The 19,576-nt window shown below is 38.0% G+C and overlaps 1 protein-coding gene across 1 annotated transcript; it reads left to right on the top strand.

The window, feature by feature from the left end:
• Positions 1–1,704: 1,704 nt before the first annotated feature.
• Positions 1,705–2,043, top strand: LOC135658282 (sigma factor binding protein 1, chloroplastic-like). Its single transcript, XM_065176109.1, has one exon. It carries the CDS (start codon positions 1,705–1,707, stop codon positions 2,041–2,043), a length of 339 nt encoding a protein of 112 aa, XP_065032181.1.
• The last annotated feature ends 17,533 nt before the right edge of the window (positions 2,044–19,576 follow it).

Below are 19,576 nucleotides of genomic sequence, written 5' to 3'. Positions count from 1 at the left end.
TGACAGGAAAAATAAGAAGATTTGGTTGTCACAGGAGAAATACATCGAGAAGGTATTGGAAAGATTCAGTATGAGCAATGCTAAGCCAGTTGGTTCTCCTCTTGCAGGTCACTTCAAGTTGTGCTCAGAACAGAGTCCGTCAAGTGATGAGGAGAAGGAGAAAATGCAAAAGGTTCCTTATGCTTCAGCAGTTGGAAGTTTAATGTATGCAATGGTATGTACGAGGCCAGACATCGCATATGCAGTGGGTGTTACTAGCAGATTTCTTGCAAATCCAGGCAAAGAACACTGGGCAGCGGTGAAGTGGATTTTTAGATATCTCAGAGGGAGCTCTAAGGTTTGTTTAAGCTTTGGAGGTGGACCACCTGTGTTGACAGGTTACACAGATGCAGATATGGCCAGAGATATAGATACGAGGAAGTCTACTTCAGGTTATGTACTTACTTTTGCAGGGGGAGCTGTGTCATGGCAATCCAGGTTACAAAGGTGTATTGCTCTCTCCACCACAGAAGCAGAATATATTGCTGCTACAGAGGTATGCAAAGAAATATTATGGATGAAAGAATTCTTACAAGAATTGGGGCTGAAACAAAAAAATTATGTGGTGCATTGTGACAGCCAGAGTGCCATCCATTTGTGTAAGAACCCAATGTTTCATTCCAAGTCAAAGCATATAGATGTCAGATACCACTGGATTCGAAATGTATTTGAAGAGAAGCAGTTGCAGCTTCAGAAAATTCATACAGATGACAACGGAGCAGACATGTTAACGAAGACCTTACCAAAAGAAAGACAGGAGATATGCCGACAGTTGGTCGGCATGGCTTCACATTGAGGAGTCATGGGACAGCCTCCCTTATGGGCTGAAGGGGGAGGTTGTTGGGCTGATGGCCCATATTCAGCCCATGTGGGCTTTATCAGCCCACAGCCCACACTCTCTCTTAACCTAACCCTAATTAAGATTAGGGGGGTGTGGTGGCTGCGTTTTAGAGGCAGATTAAGGCTATAAAAAGGCAGCAACGAGGCAGATCTTGGAGGCCACGGGATTCCAAAGAGAAGAAGGAGATCAAGGCAGAAAAGGAAGAGAAAGAAAGGGAAGAAGACAAGGACAACGCAGAGAGACTGTTCACAATCATCTAGCAGTGTTCTCATCTCAGGTTAGATCAAATCTACAGTAGACTCTTGCTGTGATTACTTGGGGAGGTTTTAGATATTGTGAGCAGTGACGTGATCCTTGTATCCCAGTTATTCTCTTGTGGTTGTTGCTAGGGTTTTGAGCAAGAGATTGAGATTTGTATATTCATTATTCTCATAGTGGATTATCTCTAGTTTGCCCCGTGGTTTTTACCCTTCACATTGAAGGGGTTTTCCACGTATATCTTGGTGTTCTGTTTGATTGTGTTTCCATTTTATTCCGCTGCGTATTTTGGTCTTCTAGTATTTGTTCCTATACAAAGGTTATTCCTCTTTTTATCCCCATCACACCTCTCCCTCTCTCTCTCTCTCTCTTTCTTTCTCTCTCTCTGTATATATAGGTGTGTGCACGAATCTTTATTGGATGCACAGTAGCCACGCCATGCTCTGATAACATTTCTTTTTCCTCCCTCCATCATCTCTTCCCAGAAACCGCATACCCTCCTCTCCAAAAACCACGGCTCTGCACCATAAAAATCTCCTCCCCTTCATCCTTAGGAGTTCCTGGCGATGAAGAGACTGGGCGTCCACCCCAAGTGCCTCAAGCGGTCCAAGGCGGCCAAGAAGACCCCGATCAAGGTGGTGTACATCTCGGACCCCATGAGGGTGACCGCCACCGCCGCCACCTTCCGCTCCCTCGTTCAGAGGCTCACCGGCCGGGACTCGGTGCTCGAAACGACGGATGACTCCTCGACAGCGTCTGCATCTCCCTCGGCGGCGAGCTCGACCCCGTCGAATCATGGCGTCAGCTGCAACGTGGAGCAGGAGAACAGCTTGGTGGCTCCGATCGAAGCGTTTGATGAGGCGTTTGTTGCACGAATGCTGGAGAGCTTTTCTGGATTCATGTAGCCGACGCTGTACTAGCTCCAATCCTCAAGTAAGAGGACGTTGGGAGTTTAACAAGTGTGACTCCATCATGGTGGTGTTCTCCCAAGGATTCTGTATATATTCCTCCTTTGGTAGTATTACTGTACTTTCCATTGCACTTGCAAGTAAACTCTTATTTGAGTGTGATCTTCTTATGAAAAGATCAAACATGCTTGGCCATGGGTTATTGGAAGGCATTGGGATGATACAAATATAGGAGATGTATATAAGATTTTATGTGTAGTGGTGAATGAAGTGGAGTAGCATCTCATGGAATTCCTTCATAAACAATTCTTTTACCCATATATTATGCCTCCTGGCCACAAAAATTATATATCTTCCAAATAAAAGTTGGGATTTATGAAAAGGAAGTGATTTTTCTTACAAAAATGAACAACATTTTTGCACAAGACCTCTACTTAATTACCTTCTCACTAGAAAAGGGAAGCAAGAAATGTGTATGATTACATCCCTAGTAACTAAAAATTCCTTTTATACAATAAAATTCTTGTAGGTAACAAAACATATAACACTGGTATTCTCTATCAGTATTTGGGACACCATCTATTAATATATGTTAAGTCTTCTCAATATTGATATTCTCCTTATTTAAGAAAAAATAAAACATCTTTTTTTTTTTTTTTCTAATTTCTTATGTTTCCATTAATCTTCTCCTGATCTATACATGTTTAATTAAAACCAGTGTTATAAGGTTGAGTTAATGCTCATTGATGTTCCGTTCTTTTGCTTTGCTGTCCACTATTCATAAAACACTTATGGTAGTTCACTTGCTTTCATATTTGATAGGTTAGATAGATAAGATGGTGCTATCAACCACGTAGCCAAGTGAGCTATCATAGTTAAGGCAATTGTGTTCTTTTATCAACCAGGTAGCCAAGTCAGCTATCATGAACTTTCTTATGGGTGTCCATACAATTAGTATAGTTTTAGCTAGTTAATTATGTTAATTTAACTGTATTCATATTATTGTTATTATACAGAATAATTTTAATATCAAATCTAAAATCAAATAATCATATATCCAATGTGCGTATTTTTCAATGAGAATATTTTTATTTGATTCATAGAATGCACTTTATAGTTTAATCTATAGAATGCAGCAATACCAATCTCCTCTCTTATTATCTCTCAAAGAACCACCATGAGTGATGAAATAGAAATTAGGGAGAGTTGAGAATAGATATATAATCTCTTGTTGTATTATGTTATAAGGTGTATTAAGTCTTTAGGATATCCTATATATTATAGGTGAGAGAGGTCATCTCCTAAGAAATCTATCGACTTTCTTTTTATTGTATAATAACCATAATCAAAATATAATCATATTTTTAATTATCTTATCTAATATTTTTTCACTTACTCATTAATTTATAAGATAAAAAAATTAAAATTAAAATAAATAAAATAAAAGTTTATTAAAAATAATTTTATCAATTCAATTTTAGAAAAATTAAATAATATTTTATGCATGGTCATAAATTTTAAAATAAGTCAACAAGTCAAATAAATACAATAATACTTTATTAAATCTGATTATCAATACAAGTCACAATGGTTCTATGTCATCAATATCATGCTCCCTTCTATTAGGATCGTTTCGACATTAAGAGAGGGGGTGAATTAGTGCTTTCATAAAAATTACATTAATTCAAAAATATCGTTCAATCAAACCAGTATCGAAAAGATGTTTAACTTGCAATGTGCATAAAAGTAGTGAGCAAGTAAATCAGTAAGCAATATGAATAAAAAGCATAAATAGAAATGCAAGCTAATTTTATAGTGGTTCGGTTGTCCCGACCTACGTCCACTCTTGATTCTTCTTCCGTCGAGGCCATTGACGTTCACTATCGATCTTCTTTCGACGGATGAAGATCAACTACCCTCTTACAACTCTTTCTCTTTTTCATATGCTCAGGAAAGAACCTTTATACTTCTCTTTTACACTTAGACGTCATTCCTCCCTTAGAAATACCTCTAACTCTAGGAGGAAGATACTCTAAATTTTAAAAGAGATTACAACACATTTTCACTCAAGTATTATTTCTCTTTCTATTTAATTTCTTGCTACCTCAATTAGGAAAGAGTGGGGTATTTATAGACCCCAAATGACTTCAAAAGTAGAGTCAAAAAAATATCACATCCTCGGTTTCAACGGTACTGGCGGTCCCACCGTCAGTATTGGGTGGTACTACCACCTGCACCCTTGACAACTGGTGGTACTACTATCCAATCTGGGCGATACTACTGCCTACCAGACTGACATTGGGCGGTACCACCACTTGATACAATTTGGGAGACTGTATCTTGGTGGTACCACCACCTGTTCTACCAGTGCCACCGCTTGACCCATATATGGGTCATTGAATCAGCCTCCTAATGGGCCTAACTCAACCTTGAATCAGGTCCAATGAGCCCATAATTGAGTTAGCCTAGTTAAACCTGAAACTAACTCAATTAGACCTAGACTACTTTGATCTAGACACACATGATTACAAGCGTGAATCCTATGTTGCTTGATATATCATTGATTCATATGATCCTTCAACGCATAGTCATCTCGTTTGGTGTATTGCCCAATCGGCATATTGACCTTCTGTAACATCCGATCTCCTTTAGTACAATATCCAATCTTTTGGCCCAATGCCTGAACTTATGGCACGAAGTCCTTCCGGCATGTCGACCATGTTGAATCTTGGATTTTGATAATGAAACCAATTGATGTGTTTATGATCTAATCTACATTTTGAGTGATGTAGGACTAACTTCGATTAGGAAAGATAATTAAAGCAAGAAGAATTATGTTGGGCCGGAGTGGAACATGTTAGAAGATTGGACGTCGAGCCGAAGGATCGGTCGATGTATCAACAAAAGGCCTTGGGCCATGGGATCGCGCATCGGGCCAAGAAGAGCAAAAATTACACCAAGAAAATCAGAGTTGCGGAGGTCAACTGACCGATTGGACAATAGGCTACAAAAGAGGATAATGCGCTGAAGAATTGGACGAGGCGTCGATGAATCAATGACATGCCGAATAATATTTGATTAGCTTTGTAATAATTTTCTAGATCGAAGTAGATTTTAGGCGTAATTGGGTTGGAATTGGGCCAACTCAATTAGGGGCCAATTGGGCCTAAGTTTGGGCTGTGTTGGGCCAAGTGAAAAGGTCCAAATAGTGACCCAACATGTGAAACCGTCATGGCACAATCTCCGAGACTGTGTCAGGTGGTGGTATCACTGATTTGGGCAATGGTACCGCCCAGACACAATCTTTGAGAGACTGTCAAGCGATTGTACCGCTAGTCTGGGCAGTGGTATCGCCCAGACACAATCTTCTAGGCGGTGGTACCGCCCAGTGCAGGTGGTGGTATCGCCCGTACCCCGAAATCTTAGGGATTTGAATCTTAGCTCCAAGTTTTGAAGTCATTTGGAGTCTATAAAAACCCCAGCTATTCCTACAAGGAGTAGTAAGAAAGTTAAGCAAAACTCTATAATTCTAAAGTTGTAAACCCTATTAGAAAGTTGAGTTCCCTTCTCCTAAAGCTTAGAGAGAATTCTAAGGGAGGTGTATGAGGGATACCTTGTAAAAGAGGATCGTAAAAGGTTGTCTCATAAACTTGTGAAAAGGAGAAAAGGGGTATAAAAGGGTAGTTAATCTTTGCCCGTTGAAAGAATAATTTGGAGAAGAAGACTTTCTCTTTGAATGCCAAAGCTATGAATGCTTTGTTTTACGTCTTAGACAAAAATGAATTTAATCATGTTTCTATTTGCGAAACTACTTATGAGATTTGGCATACACTTGAAATCACACACGAAAGGACGAGTAGAGTTAAAGACTCTAAAATTAATCTTTTGATGCATGATTTCGAGTTATTTCATATAAAACCAAGCGAAACTATTATTGACATATACACCCATTTTATGGATGTCATCAATAGTTTAAAAACACTTGGTAAAAGTTTTTTCAAATTTTGAACTTGTTAACAAGATATTAAGATCCCTTCCAAAGAGTTGGGATCCTAAAGTAACGGCTATTCAAGAATCTAAGAACTTGAACCATTTTCCAATTGAAGAATTTATCGGATTTGACACTTAGAACAAATAAAGACCACTCAAGCGAAAGCTCAAGTGATGATAACTTTGAACTCTTAACAATAAAGCTTAAAAAAATTTTAAAACAAGAATCGAAGAATAAAAATAAACTTAAAAAGAAGAGGTTGCCAAAGAAGAAGACACTCAAGGTGACTACGGACAAAACGAGCTCATCCGAAGATGAGGAGCAAACCAACAAGGGCAATGTGGCGAACTACGCTTTGACGGCTTTCGTCAATAAGGTAAGCGACTAAATCGAATATCTTTTTCCTTACCATAAAATTACTTAGTATTTTTCATGATTAGTTTTAAATATATATATTTTTTATCATGAGAATTGCTAATAATACTTGCACATTAAATAAGATTAATTCCTTGTATGTTATAAGAAACAATTATGTGTATCTTGATGATTTTGTATTGTTTTTCGATTTTAAAAATGATAGATGGTTTTCATATGAAAAAAACTTGAGCATACTTACATGAAATCAATCACAAAATTTGGAACTAAAAGAACTTGAGCTATTTTTTTATAGGAATCTATCTACGCTGCCTTTATTGAATTTTTCGAAAAGTGATATTGATGATGATTTTGGATCTATTTTCATATGACTCATTTTACTAATGAGATGATATATTCAACTAAATCATTTATCGCATTTATGACTTGTGATATATTCAACATGAAACATCTTTCTTGATGCACGTATGATTCACTCTTTTAAGAGAATATTTATCAAATCATGATAAGTTGAGATTTTCTTTATATGAATCAAGGCTTTTCATTATTCTCTTATGATTCTACTTGCTATATATATTTAAGAGGAGCTTTTCGATATAAATTATGAGATTTCTTATGCATGAATCAAGATGATTGATTATTTTTTCTCCTACAATTCTTTTGTTGTTTACTAAAGAGAATATCTTTTTTAAAATTAATGACTAACAATTTCTATTAAAGATCTTATACTATTTGATCTCCTAAGATTTTCTTTTTATTATTTAAAAAGGAGATTTGTTAAGATGAATCATTTACGAATTGATCTTTCTTGATCTTTCATTTTTCATGTCATGATTTTCATTTGATTACATTTGTATTTATGTGATGCTTAGAGCATTGATATCAAGAGATTTGATAAATCAATTTATGTCATTTTGAATCTCTTGAAAATGATTTTGATGATTTCATGATTTGAATCTAAATGAGATTTTTTTTCCAATCGAATCATGAACCTTCTCTTAATTTCTTAACTTGAGATTTTCTTTTATGAATCAAAATCTCTTGCTCTTTATTCTTGTATTATTCTTGCATTTTGATTAAGAGAAAATTTTCTATTAGAATAATGTCTTTTGGTATTCAAATAATATTTGATATTATATCTTTCATGCCATGATTTATTTATGATACTCCCTTATATTCATAAATTGTATACCTCATCATATTTGATTTAAATTTATCTTTGTTATGATGTGAAAATTAATGTAAAAGGAAAAGAATTACAAAACTGTATTCTTCTCTTCTTTTTGACAATAACAAAGGGGGAGAAAGAACTCACTAGCTTACATGTTCTAAAAAGATGTAAAATTTTACTAACTTGTATATCTAAAACTTGCTAGCTTGCTCATTTCAAAAGAGAAGCAAGAATTACTAGCTTGCACATCTCAAAGTAGAAGCAAAATTACTAGCTTGCACTTCTCAAGAGAGAAGAAAGAACTTGCTATCTTGAACATCATCAAGAATTGCTATTTTGCAATCTCAAGAGAAGCAAAAGTACTATCTTACACATCTCAAGAGAGGCAATACTCATGATGCATGAACATCTCAAAATTTGCTAGCTTATATATTGGAAAATGATATAAAACTTTCCAAAGATGCTAACTTGCATGTTGTAAAATGAAGTAAAATTTTGCTATCTTGCGCTTTGCAAAGGAAGCAACAAATACACTTCTTAAAAGAGAAGAAAGAAAATTACTAGCTTGCATGATGATAAAACTTGAAATTATGTTTTGATTTGAAATTACATCTCAAAAAATTGGCTAGATGCACTTCTCCTTTTTGTTGATGACAAAGGGGAGAAGATACGATGATATGAGAATTATGTATGGGATAGGATGTAATATACTTTGATATTTTGATACCATGATGATTTAAAATATTTATGATAATGCATGCAAAACTTAAGATAATGATGCATGCAAAGCAATGATATGCATATAATGTGTTGCAAATATTTATGATTAAATTTGCTTTGACTTGAATTCAATTTGAATTCAAGGTTCTATCGATGTGGTATATTGATAGGGGGAGTTAAGGTTAACTCCGTCATCAATTGGTTGTCATCATAAAAAAGGGGGAGATTGTTGAATCTTGATTTTTGATGATGAAACCAATTGATGTGTTTATGATCTAATCTGCGTTTTGAGTGACGCAGGACTACCTTCGATCAGGAAAGACAATTAAAGCAGAAATAATCATGTTGGGCCGGAGTAGAACATGTCAAAAGATTGGACGTCGAGCTAGAGGATTAGTTGACATATTGATAGAAGGCCTCGGGCCATGGGATCGAGCATCGGGCTAAGAAGAGCGGAAATTACACCAAGGAAATCGAAGTTGCGGAGGTCAACTGGCCGATTGGGCAATGGGCCGCAAGAAAGGATGATGCGCCGAAGAATCGGTCTAGGCATCGATGAACCAATAACATGCTCGACAACATTTGATTTGCTTTGTAATAATTATCTAGATCAAAGTAGATTTTAGGCATAATTGGGTTAGAATTGAGCCAGCTCAATTAGGAGCCAATTGGGCCCAAGTTTGAGCTGTGTTCGGCCAATTCAAAACCGTCGTGGCACAGTCTCTAAGACCATGTCAAATGGTGGTACTGTCTAGACAAAATCTACGAGATTGTCAGGTGGTAGTACGACCAGTCTAGGCAGTGGTACCGCTCAGACATAGTCTTCTAGGTGGTGGTACCGCAAGACTGGGTGGTGGTACCGCCCAGTGTCAGGCTGAAGGCAGTGGTACTGCCCGTACCCCGAAATCTCAGGGATTTGAATTTTGGCTCCAAGTTTTGAAGCCATTTGGGGTCTATAAATACCCCAACTATTCCTGCAAGGAGTAACAAGAAAGTTGAGCAAAACTCTAAGATTCTAAAGTTGTAAGCCTTATTAGAAAGTTGAGTTCCCTCTTCCAAAAGCTTAGAGAGAGTTCTAAATGAGATGTATGAGGGATACCTTATAAAAGAGGGTTGTAAAATATTGTCTCCTAAACCTATAAGAAGGAGAAGAGGGGTGTAAAATGGTAGTTGATCTTTGCCCATTGAAAGAAGATCGTTGGTGGATGCCGGTGGCCTTGACGAAAGGGGAATCTACGGAGTGTATGTAGGTCACGACGACCAAACCACTATAAAAATCTGGTTTGTAATTCTTTTATACAATTTACCTTTACTGCAAACTACTTTACTTTCACTATGCTTCCATACACTTTCAAGTTGAACATATTACCTATACGAGCTTTGTCAGATATCATATTTAATCGAAACGAAATTTTAAAATTGATGTTTTTACCGTTGCACTAATTCACCCTCCCTCTTAGTGCCGACTCGATCCTAACAGACCAGTCTTTCGGCCCAATGTCCAATCTTCTAACATGTTTCACTCTAGTCTAACGCTTGATTCTTCCTGCTTTAATCAATTTACCTTTCCATGATCGAAGTTAGTCTTGCATCACTCAAATGCATATTAGATCATAACTTCATCAATTGGTTTCATCATCAAAATATGAGATTCAATAATCTTCCCCTATTTGATGATGATAACCAATTGATGATGAAGTTTAAACTAAACTCCCCCTATTAATATGTCATATTGAATTAAAATAAACTTTTCTTCAAAAAGAACGATAACCTTTGAAACCATGACTTTTATATCATTGCATGCACATAAAATCATGAGTATTGTATGCATAATTTCAACTCATCATAATTTCAAAACATTAAAATATACCATGCATGATCATCATCATAACTTTGTCTACTAGACTGACACTGGGCAGTACCATCGCCTGACATAGTTTGGGAAACTATGTCTGGGCGATACCACCGCCTAGTCTGGCGGTGCCACCACTTGACCCATTTATGAGTCACTGAATGAGCCTCCCAATGGGCCCAACTCAGCCCAAAATCAGGCCCAATAGGCCCCTAATTGAGTTAGCCTAGTTACACCCGAAATTAACTCAATTAGTCCTAGACTATTTTGATCTAGACACACATGATTACAAGGATGAATCATATATTATCCATTATGTCATTGGTTTATATGGTGCTTTATCTGATCATTAGGTGCATCGTCCTCTCCTTTAACATATTATCTAATCAGCATATTGACCTTCCGTAACATCCGATCTCCTTTGGCGCAATGTTCAATCCTACAACCCGATGCTTAAACTCATGGCACGAAGTCCTTCCAACACGTCGACCAGTCCTCCTGCCAAATGTCCAATCTTCTGACATGTTCCACTCCGGCCCAACGTTTGATTCTTCGTTCTTTAATCAATTTGCCTTTCCATAATCGAATTTAGTCCTATATCACTCAAACACATATTAGATCTTAACTTCATCAATTGATTTCATCATCAAAATCTGAGATTCAATAATCTCCCCCTATTTGATGATGATATCCAATTGATGATAGAGTTTAAACTAAACTCCTCTTATCAATGTGTCATATTGAATTAAAATAAACTTTCAATCAAAAAGAATGATAACTTTTTAAACAATGACTTTCACATCGCTGCATGCACACATGCATAATTTCAACTCATCATAATTTCAAACCATTAAAGTATACCATGCATGATCATCATCATAACTTCTCCCCCTTTGTCATCAACAAAAAGGAGAAAAGTGCAACTAGTAAATTTTTTGAAACATGCAATTTAGTAAGTTAGCAAGTTTTACTTCACTTTTGAACATGCAAGCTAGTAAGTTTTTGAGATATAAAAGTTAGCAATTTTACTTTTCTTAAGATGTGAAAGCTAGCACTTTTGCTTTTCTTAAAATGTGTAGCTAGCAAACTTTGCTTCTCTTTTGAGATGTGCAAGCTAACAATCTTTGCCTTTCTTTGAAATATGTAAGCTAGCAATTTTGTCTCCCCTTTTGTCATTATCATAAAGAAGAGAATAATACAATAGTATAATTCTTTTCTCTTTACATAAATTTTTAAATCATGAAAAAAAGATATCAATTTGGTGATGAGGTATATAATTCATGAATACAAGGGAGTCATATGGGATAAATAAATTATGACATGAAAGATATTAATATCAAATCATGAGCACCAAAAGATATGATTTATTTTGATAAATCTCCTCTTGAATAACAAAAAGAAATCTTAGGAGATCAAATAGTAAAAGATCTTCAAAAAAAATTTTAAGTCATGAATCAAGAGAAAAAACATGATTCATTTGAATAATTCTCTTCAATAAAATAAGAGAATTATAGTGAACGATCTTGATTTATATAAAAATCTCAAGTTATAATTATCAAGATCATGGTTTGTTTGCATAATTCACCTCTTTAGTAAATGGTAAAACGAAGAAATCATAGAAGATAAAAAAGATTTTGATTCCTATAAAAGATACCTCAAGTCAAGAATTCAAGAGAGTTCATGATTCGGTTGAAAAAAACTCTTTCAATTTTAAATAATCAAAATCACTTTTATAGTTCAAGAGATTCAAAAATATCATAATTAGGTTCATCAATCTCTTATTGAAAAATTCGATAAGCTTAAGGGATAGAGAAATTTTCAAGAAAAATATATTATTCTTTTTTGGCTATTTCAATTCATGTGATTGATTTCATATAAGCATGCTCTTGTCTTTTATGCTAAATCCATACATCATCGATTAAAACCGAAAAATAAGTTTTGTCATAATAATGATCAATAGTATAACATAAAAAAAACATCTTTAATCAAATAATTTCAATGTCAATGCTATTGTTATTTCATCTAGTGAGCTTTATGAAGTGTGTTGGATCTCCGGTCATATGCCTTGAGTATCCATTATCAAGATATCATTTTGCTCATAGCTTTCGATTATAGTCATTTCTATAAGAAAGGTGGGTTTGTTTTAGGTACCAATTTGACTTTGGGTCCCTCAAGATTAGATCTACCTATCTTGTCTATTGGCATAAAGTCATTTATGGTTCCTTTAGAAACCCAAACTAATTTATACGAGTCATACTTTTTAAATATATATTTATAAGCAAAATGACCATGTCTACTACAAAAATTATACTTAACCTTAGGAAAAATATGTAATGTTAGTCCTTTAACAAATGTAGTTAGATTTTGTTGAGTGTTACTCATAAAGCTGATTTCTTCCTTTCCATGAACATGACCCTTATTGGTAAGAATCATATTTAATGATTTGCTACCAATTTTAAAATTTTCTAATGCTTGTTCTAATAACATAAATTTCTTTTTATATAAATCTATCTCTTCATATTTTAGTGCAAGGAGTTAACAAGTATTTATCATACTCATTTTTAAAATTTTTAAACTCATTAGAAAGAGAAGGGTGATCCTTTTTTAATAATTTATATTTTTTACCAACTAATTTACATTCATCAAACAAATCATGAAAAACATTAAGTAATTCATTGTAAAGTAAAGAAGCTTCAGTTGAGTCGCATACCTCGTCGTCAAAGGCCATCAAGGTGTAGTTGGCCACATCGACTTTGTTGGTTTGCTCCTCATCTTTAGATGTACTGGAATAGTCCAAGTTACCTTGAGTGCTTTCTTCTTTTTTGGCAATTTTTTTTTTAGTTTTGTACACTCAACTTTGGAGTGCCCTGACTTTTTGTGTTCATAGCAAGTGATTGTATCCTTTTTGAGTTCATTTTTAGATTCTAATATTTTTTATTATAGTCCATAATGATCTTTGTAATTTATCTTGTTAAGATAATCCTATAATCACATTCAACTAGAATTTATATATACATAAATGTCAATAGGATAACAGAAATAAATAATTTTAATTAAGTAATAAAAAATTAATAAAAATATTCACTTATACACATCAGCCTATCTTTCTTGAGTTGATCACAAGTCTCATTCTAAGAATATATTCTTTAAACATTTTAGGTTATAAAACTTTAGTAAATAGATCAACAATCATCAAAGTGGTGCTTATGTTCTTAATTGACACATTGTTTTTGGATTCTTTCTCTAACCACTAAGTACATTATTTCAATATGCTTAAAACCACTAGAATACTAATCATTTTTAGAGAAAAAAATTATTACGATATTATCACAAAATATCTTCAATGGTCTAGTAATTGAGTCAACCACACTAAGTCCTGATGATTCAATAAGCGATTACCTTATTTATGGTCTTAAAGCATGTCAGAAATTTAATTTCTAATATTGATGATGTAATAAACGATTGCCTTACACTTTTAAAAGAAATTGACACTTCAGCTAACATGAATATGAATCATGAAATGAACTTCTTACTTTCGAGTCAATTTACAAAATCAACATATGAAAATATCTCGTTATTGCTAGTCATAGTGCCTTGCAAGCCAATCACATGAGTGTATGACATGACACATAATTTTTTTGCTTATTATTATTATGATATTTTCTCACTTTATATTGCTTGATACATAAATATATTATGATATCTATAGATTTGTGTAATGGGAATCGGATCGTGATGAGATCACGATAATGAGACTAATTCACCTTTTAACATAGACCCAAAATAATCATGGTCATAGGTTACTCGAGAGGGACATCGAGATAACTTAATAAACTAGCTATATACCTATCTATATGATGGAGGCGACTAGTCTCATAGCTATTTATATGGGGATACTAGGGCTACAATGTAAGTGCTCATTAGAGAATGAGTTCACTGATTGATCCGCTCACGGAATGTTGGATGATTGATGATACCTCATTGTTAGACAACGATTCCGTCGTCCCAGTGGTGTACTTGGCCCTTAGACTTGAGACATCAAGGATGTCCTGTATGAGTACTCCATTTTTTTTATAATGAACTTATAGGTTTAGAAGTTTCAAATATAGTATAATTGGTCATTGGGAGTGGCAACCAATCTTACGAGGGCTATTGAGTGTCAATAGAGGATCATCTGCTCTCACTATTATGAGAGAAATATCTCATGTGTTCTTGCTCAAACAAATCCTTAGCCAAGGTCATTCAAATTGAGAGAGAAAGAGTTCTTTGGGAGAATCCGATTAAAGCGAGATTCGAGAAGAAACCATATGGGCTTGACAGCACCATGCCCAATGTATAGTCTCCAGGATATTAGATGGATGAGAGATTATAGGTATACGATAACTGAGGATAGATAGATCCAAAGGATTAGATTCCCTTATATCGTTTGAGACTACGGTGTAGTGGCCTAGTACGTTCGTAATCGATGAGTCGAGTGAATTATTATGAAGATAATAATTCACTGAGCCAAAAGTATTAAATCTCGTATTTTGATGATGAAACAAATTGATAGGTGTTTATGATTTAATCTATGTTTTGAGTGACGAAGGATGCTTTGATCAAGATGAGATAATTAAAGTAAGAAAAATCATGTTGTGTTGCAGGAAAATATGTCAGAAGATTGGATGTCGAGCTAGAGAATCAATCGACGTATCGATAGAAGGCTTCGGGCCATGGATTCCGGCATCGGGCCAAGAAGAGTGAATATTGCGCCAAGGATATTGGAGTTGCAGAGTTAACTAGCCAATTGGGTAATATGCCGCAAGAGAGGACGATGCGCCAAAGAATCGGACGAAGCGTCAAGGGACCAATGACATGTCGGACAACATGATTAATGCTTAGTATTAATTGTCTAGATCGAAGTGTGTTTTACATGTGCAGGATTAACTACGATAGCAAGGCTTGAAGCAAAATGAAGTCCCGGAGTTAAGGATGCGATTTCGTTGGGAGTTCGAGAGTTCGTCGGAAGTTCGTACATTCATCGGAAGTTTTGTCGAGAAGTCCCGGAGCTTGCCAAAGAAGCTCGTTGGAACTCGCCAAGAAGATCGTCGTGAAGTCCAGGAGCTTGTCGGGAGTCCGCTGGAACATTGCCGAGAGATCGTCGGAAGTTCGTCGGAAGATCACCGGAAGCTCGCCGGAAGAAACTAGACTTACAGACTTGTTTAGCATAGAATATGTCTTAGGAATCATAGTTAGCACATAATTGACTTTAGATTTGGGCCAACCCAATTAGGGGCCAGTTGGGCCCATGTAAGAACTATGTTGGGCCCAATGAAAAGGCCCAAACAGTGCCCCAAGAGGTGACACCGTCATGGCACAGTCTTCAAGACTATGTCAAGCGGTGGTACAGCTAGTCTAGGCGATTGTACCGCCCTTGACAGGGTGCCAAGTGATGGTACCGCCCAATATCAGACTGACACTAGCGGTGGTACCGCCCAGCGCAGGAGGTGGTACCGCCCGTGCTCGGGAAACTCAGGATGAGATATTTTTAGGCTCCAAGTTTGAATCAACTTGAAGCCTATAAATACCCCTCTCATCCCTAGTTAAAAAACACAAGAATAGAGAGATTATGCTAGTCATAGGTGCCCAGCAAGCCAATCACGTGAGTGATGGCACGTGTGACTTGATACAGAATCTTTTTGCTTATTATATTTTGGCATATATCACTTTATAACTATTGCATAAATGCATATATATATTGTGATGTCCTTGGATTTGTGCAATGGGAATCGGATCGTGATGAGATCACGATAATGAGATCGATTCACCTTTAAACACATATCCTAAGTAATCCCGGTCATAGGTTACTCGAGAGGGACATCGTGATAACCGGATAGACTGGTGTGCTGTATACCCGTCCATATGATGGATGCAGCTGGTCTCATAGCTGCTCGTGTAGGGACACTAGGGATACAGTACAGGTGCTCATTGGAGAATGAGTTCACTGATTGATCCGCTTACGGAATGCTGGATGGTTGATGATGCCTTATTGTCAGACAGCGATTCCGTAGTCCTAGTGGTGTATCTGGTCCTTAGACTTGAGACACCAAGGATGTCCTGTATGAGTGCTCCATTCTTTGATACCAGACTTATAGGTTTGGCTGTCCCCAGATCTAGTACAGCTGGTCATTGGGAGTGGTAGTCGACCTTACGAGGGCTATTGAGTGTCAATAGAGGATCATCCACTCTCGGCGTCATGAGAGGAATATCCTATGTGTTCTTGCTCAGACAAATCCCTGGCTAGGGTCATTCGGGTTGAGAGAGAAAGAGTTCTCCGGGAGAATCCGATTAGAGCGAGACTCGAGTAGAAACCGTATGGGTCTGACAGCACCATGCTCGATATACGGTCTCTGGGATATTAGATGGATGAGGGACTATAGGTACACGGTAACTGAGGACAGACAGGTCCAATGGATTGGATTCCCCTGTATCGTCTTGTTAGGATCGAGAGCACTAAGAGGGGGGGGGTGAATTAGTGCAGCGGAAATCTTACAATAATTTAAAAACCAAAAGCTGCGTTCGTTCAAAAACTATTATGATGCAAAAGCAAATTCTCAGTTTGTATCTAAGTGCAGTTTGCGTCTAAGCGCAGATTGCGTTTAAGCGCAGTTTTGCGTCTAAGCGCAGTTTTGCGTCTAAGCGCAGTTTTGCGTCTAAACTCAGATTTACGTCTAAACGCAGATTTACGTCTAAACGCAGATTTACGTCTAAACGCAGATTTACGTCTAAACGCAGATTTACGTCTAAACGCAGATTTACGTCTAAACGCAGTTTTACGTCTAAACGCAGTTTTACGTCTAAACGCAGATTTACGTCTAAACGCAGTTTTACGTCTAGACGCAGATTTACGTCTAAACTTTGAAACTCGTTTGTATACTCGCAGAAGGCAGTATGCAGTTGAAATCAAGACGTAAACGTGAACTGAAATCTGATGATTGAGCGAGGAAAGCCGATTTACGTCTGAATGCAGTTTTACGTCTAAATGTTGAAACTCGTTCGTAAAATCGTAGAGGACAGATTGCAGTTATTAATAGGATTAAAATGTAAGCGTAAACTGCAAAGACGCTCATTCGTAAAAGCACGGAAAACAGTTCTGCAGAATCAAACGTAAACGTAAACTGTAATGTATGAAAATACGAATTTACGTCTGAATGCAGATTTGGAAGAACAGCACTTAGAACTTGTTCGTGAAAGCGCAGAGAGCAGTAGTGATGAGGGAGGTTTGCAGTAATGATAAAGTGCTCGAAAATAAACGCAAACCAGAGATTTAGAGTGGTTCGGTCAGCCTTGACCTACTCCACTTTTGGCTTCCTCCGCCGATGAGGTTGCCGACGTCAACTAGGTGCCTTCCTTCAATGGGCGAAGGCCAAACTGCCCTTTTACAATTTCTCTCCTTTTGACAGGCTTAGGAGACAACCTTTACAGATGTTTTCTCTCCTCTCTTTACAACTCAAACTTGAAGAACAGAAGGAGGAGGAAAACTAGCAGTTTTGAGCTCTAAGAACCACTGAAAAGATCAAGATTTCGGGTCAGTTCTTGGTCAATTCAGTGCTGAATGGGTGGGGTATTTATAGGCCCCAACCCAATTCAAAATTCGAGCTCAAAACGATCAAATCGATCAAATCCCAGAATTCTGGGATCAGGCGGTTGCACCTCTCGACTAGAGAGGTGGCACCGCCTGGCAGAGCTCGAAGACTGAGCTCTGCCGATTGCTTCTCTCTGCCAGAGCTCGAAGACTGAGCTCGATGGTTGCATCACCTGGCAGAGCTCGAAGACTGAGCTTGGTGATTGCATCACCTGGCAGAGCTCGAAACTGAGCTCGGTGGTTGCATCACCTGGCAGAGCTCCAAGCTGAGCTCAGGCTGATCCACCTCTCTGCCAGAGCTCGAAGACTGAGCTTGGTGAATGCATCACCTGGCAGAGCTCGAGACTGAGCTCAGGCTGATGCACCTCTCTGCCAGAGCTCGAAGACTGAGCTCGGTGGTTGCATCGCCTGGCAGAGCTCGGAACTTGAGCTCTGGCGGTGCAACCTCTTGGCTGGGGCGGTTGCACCTCCCAGCCTCGCAGCCCAGGCGGTTGCACCTCCTGGCTGGGGCGGTTGCACCTCTCAACCCCACAGCCCAGGCGGTTGCACCTCCTGGCTGGGGCGGTTGCACCTCTCAACCCCACAGCCCAGGCGGTTGCACCTCCTGGCTGGGGCGGTTGCACCTCTCAACCCCACAGCCCAGGCGGTTGCACCTCCTGGCTGGGGCGGTTGCACCTCCTGGTGCAATCAGGGTCCGAATGGTTCACTCCATTCGGCCCACTTTGAATCTTTTCAGGGGCCCAATTGCCCCAAGATTAAGCTAATGGGATCACCTCCCATTTTCATGCTTAATCATCATGCTAACTACGATTAACTCTAAGACAACTTCTGCAGCTTTGCTCCGATGCGTCAATCGCTTCTTCCGGCGAGTTTCCTGCCAACTTCCGTCGATCAACCGATAACCCTCGGTGATCCTTCTGCGGACATCCGGCATACTCCTGGACTTTGCGACGATCCACTTGGCGAGTTCCGACGAGCTTCGCTTGGCAAGCTTCTGGACTTCTCGGATCTGTTCTCTCTGAACCTCCGACGACCGTCCGAACTTCCGTCGAACTCTCGAACTCCCAACGTGATCATGATCTTGACTCCGGCGCAACTCCTGCTGCTTGTCTTACTCTCATCGTAGTTAATCCTGCACACTTAAAACAAAACTTCGATCGAGACAATTAATCCTAAGCAATTAACCAAGTTGTCCGACATGTCATTGGTCCCTCGACGCTTCGTCCGATTCTTCGGCGCATCGTCCTCTCCTGCAGCCTATTGCCCAATCGGTCAGTTGACTCCGCAACTCCGATATCCTTGGCACAATACCCGCTCTTCTTGGCCCGATGCCCGAGTTCACGGCCCGAAGCCTTCTGTCGATACGTCGACCGATCCACCGGCCCGACGTCCAATCTTCTGACATGTTCCTTCGGCACAACATGATTTTCCTGCTTTAATTGTCTCATCCTGATCGAAGCATCCTGCGTCACTCAAAACGCAGATTAAATCATAAACATATATCAAGTAGTTTCATCATCAAAATACGAGATTCAACAATCTCCCCCTTTTTGATGATGACAACCACTTGATGACGAAGTTAACCTTAACTCCCGGAGTTTAAACAAACTCCCCCTATCAATATGCCATATTGATAGAACCTTGAATTCAAACTGAATTCAAGTCATTGCAATATTCATCATGAATACTTGCAATACGTCAACATGAACTTATGCATAAACTTATGCATCACATGTCATGTCATCAACATACTTCTCCCCCTTTGTCATCAACAAAAAGGAGAAGTACTACAATCAA

The sequence above is a fragment of the Musa acuminata genome, unplaced genomic scaffold (genome assembly GCF_036884655.1).
Source record: "Musa acuminata AAA Group cultivar baxijiao unplaced genomic scaffold, Cavendish_Baxijiao_AAA HiC_scaffold_380, whole genome shotgun sequence".
NCBI lineage: Eukaryota > Viridiplantae > Streptophyta > Magnoliopsida > Zingiberales > Musaceae > Musa > Musa acuminata.
The sequence above is the reverse complement of the archived record's forward strand: the minus strand, read 5'-3'. Positions and strand labels throughout refer to the sequence as shown.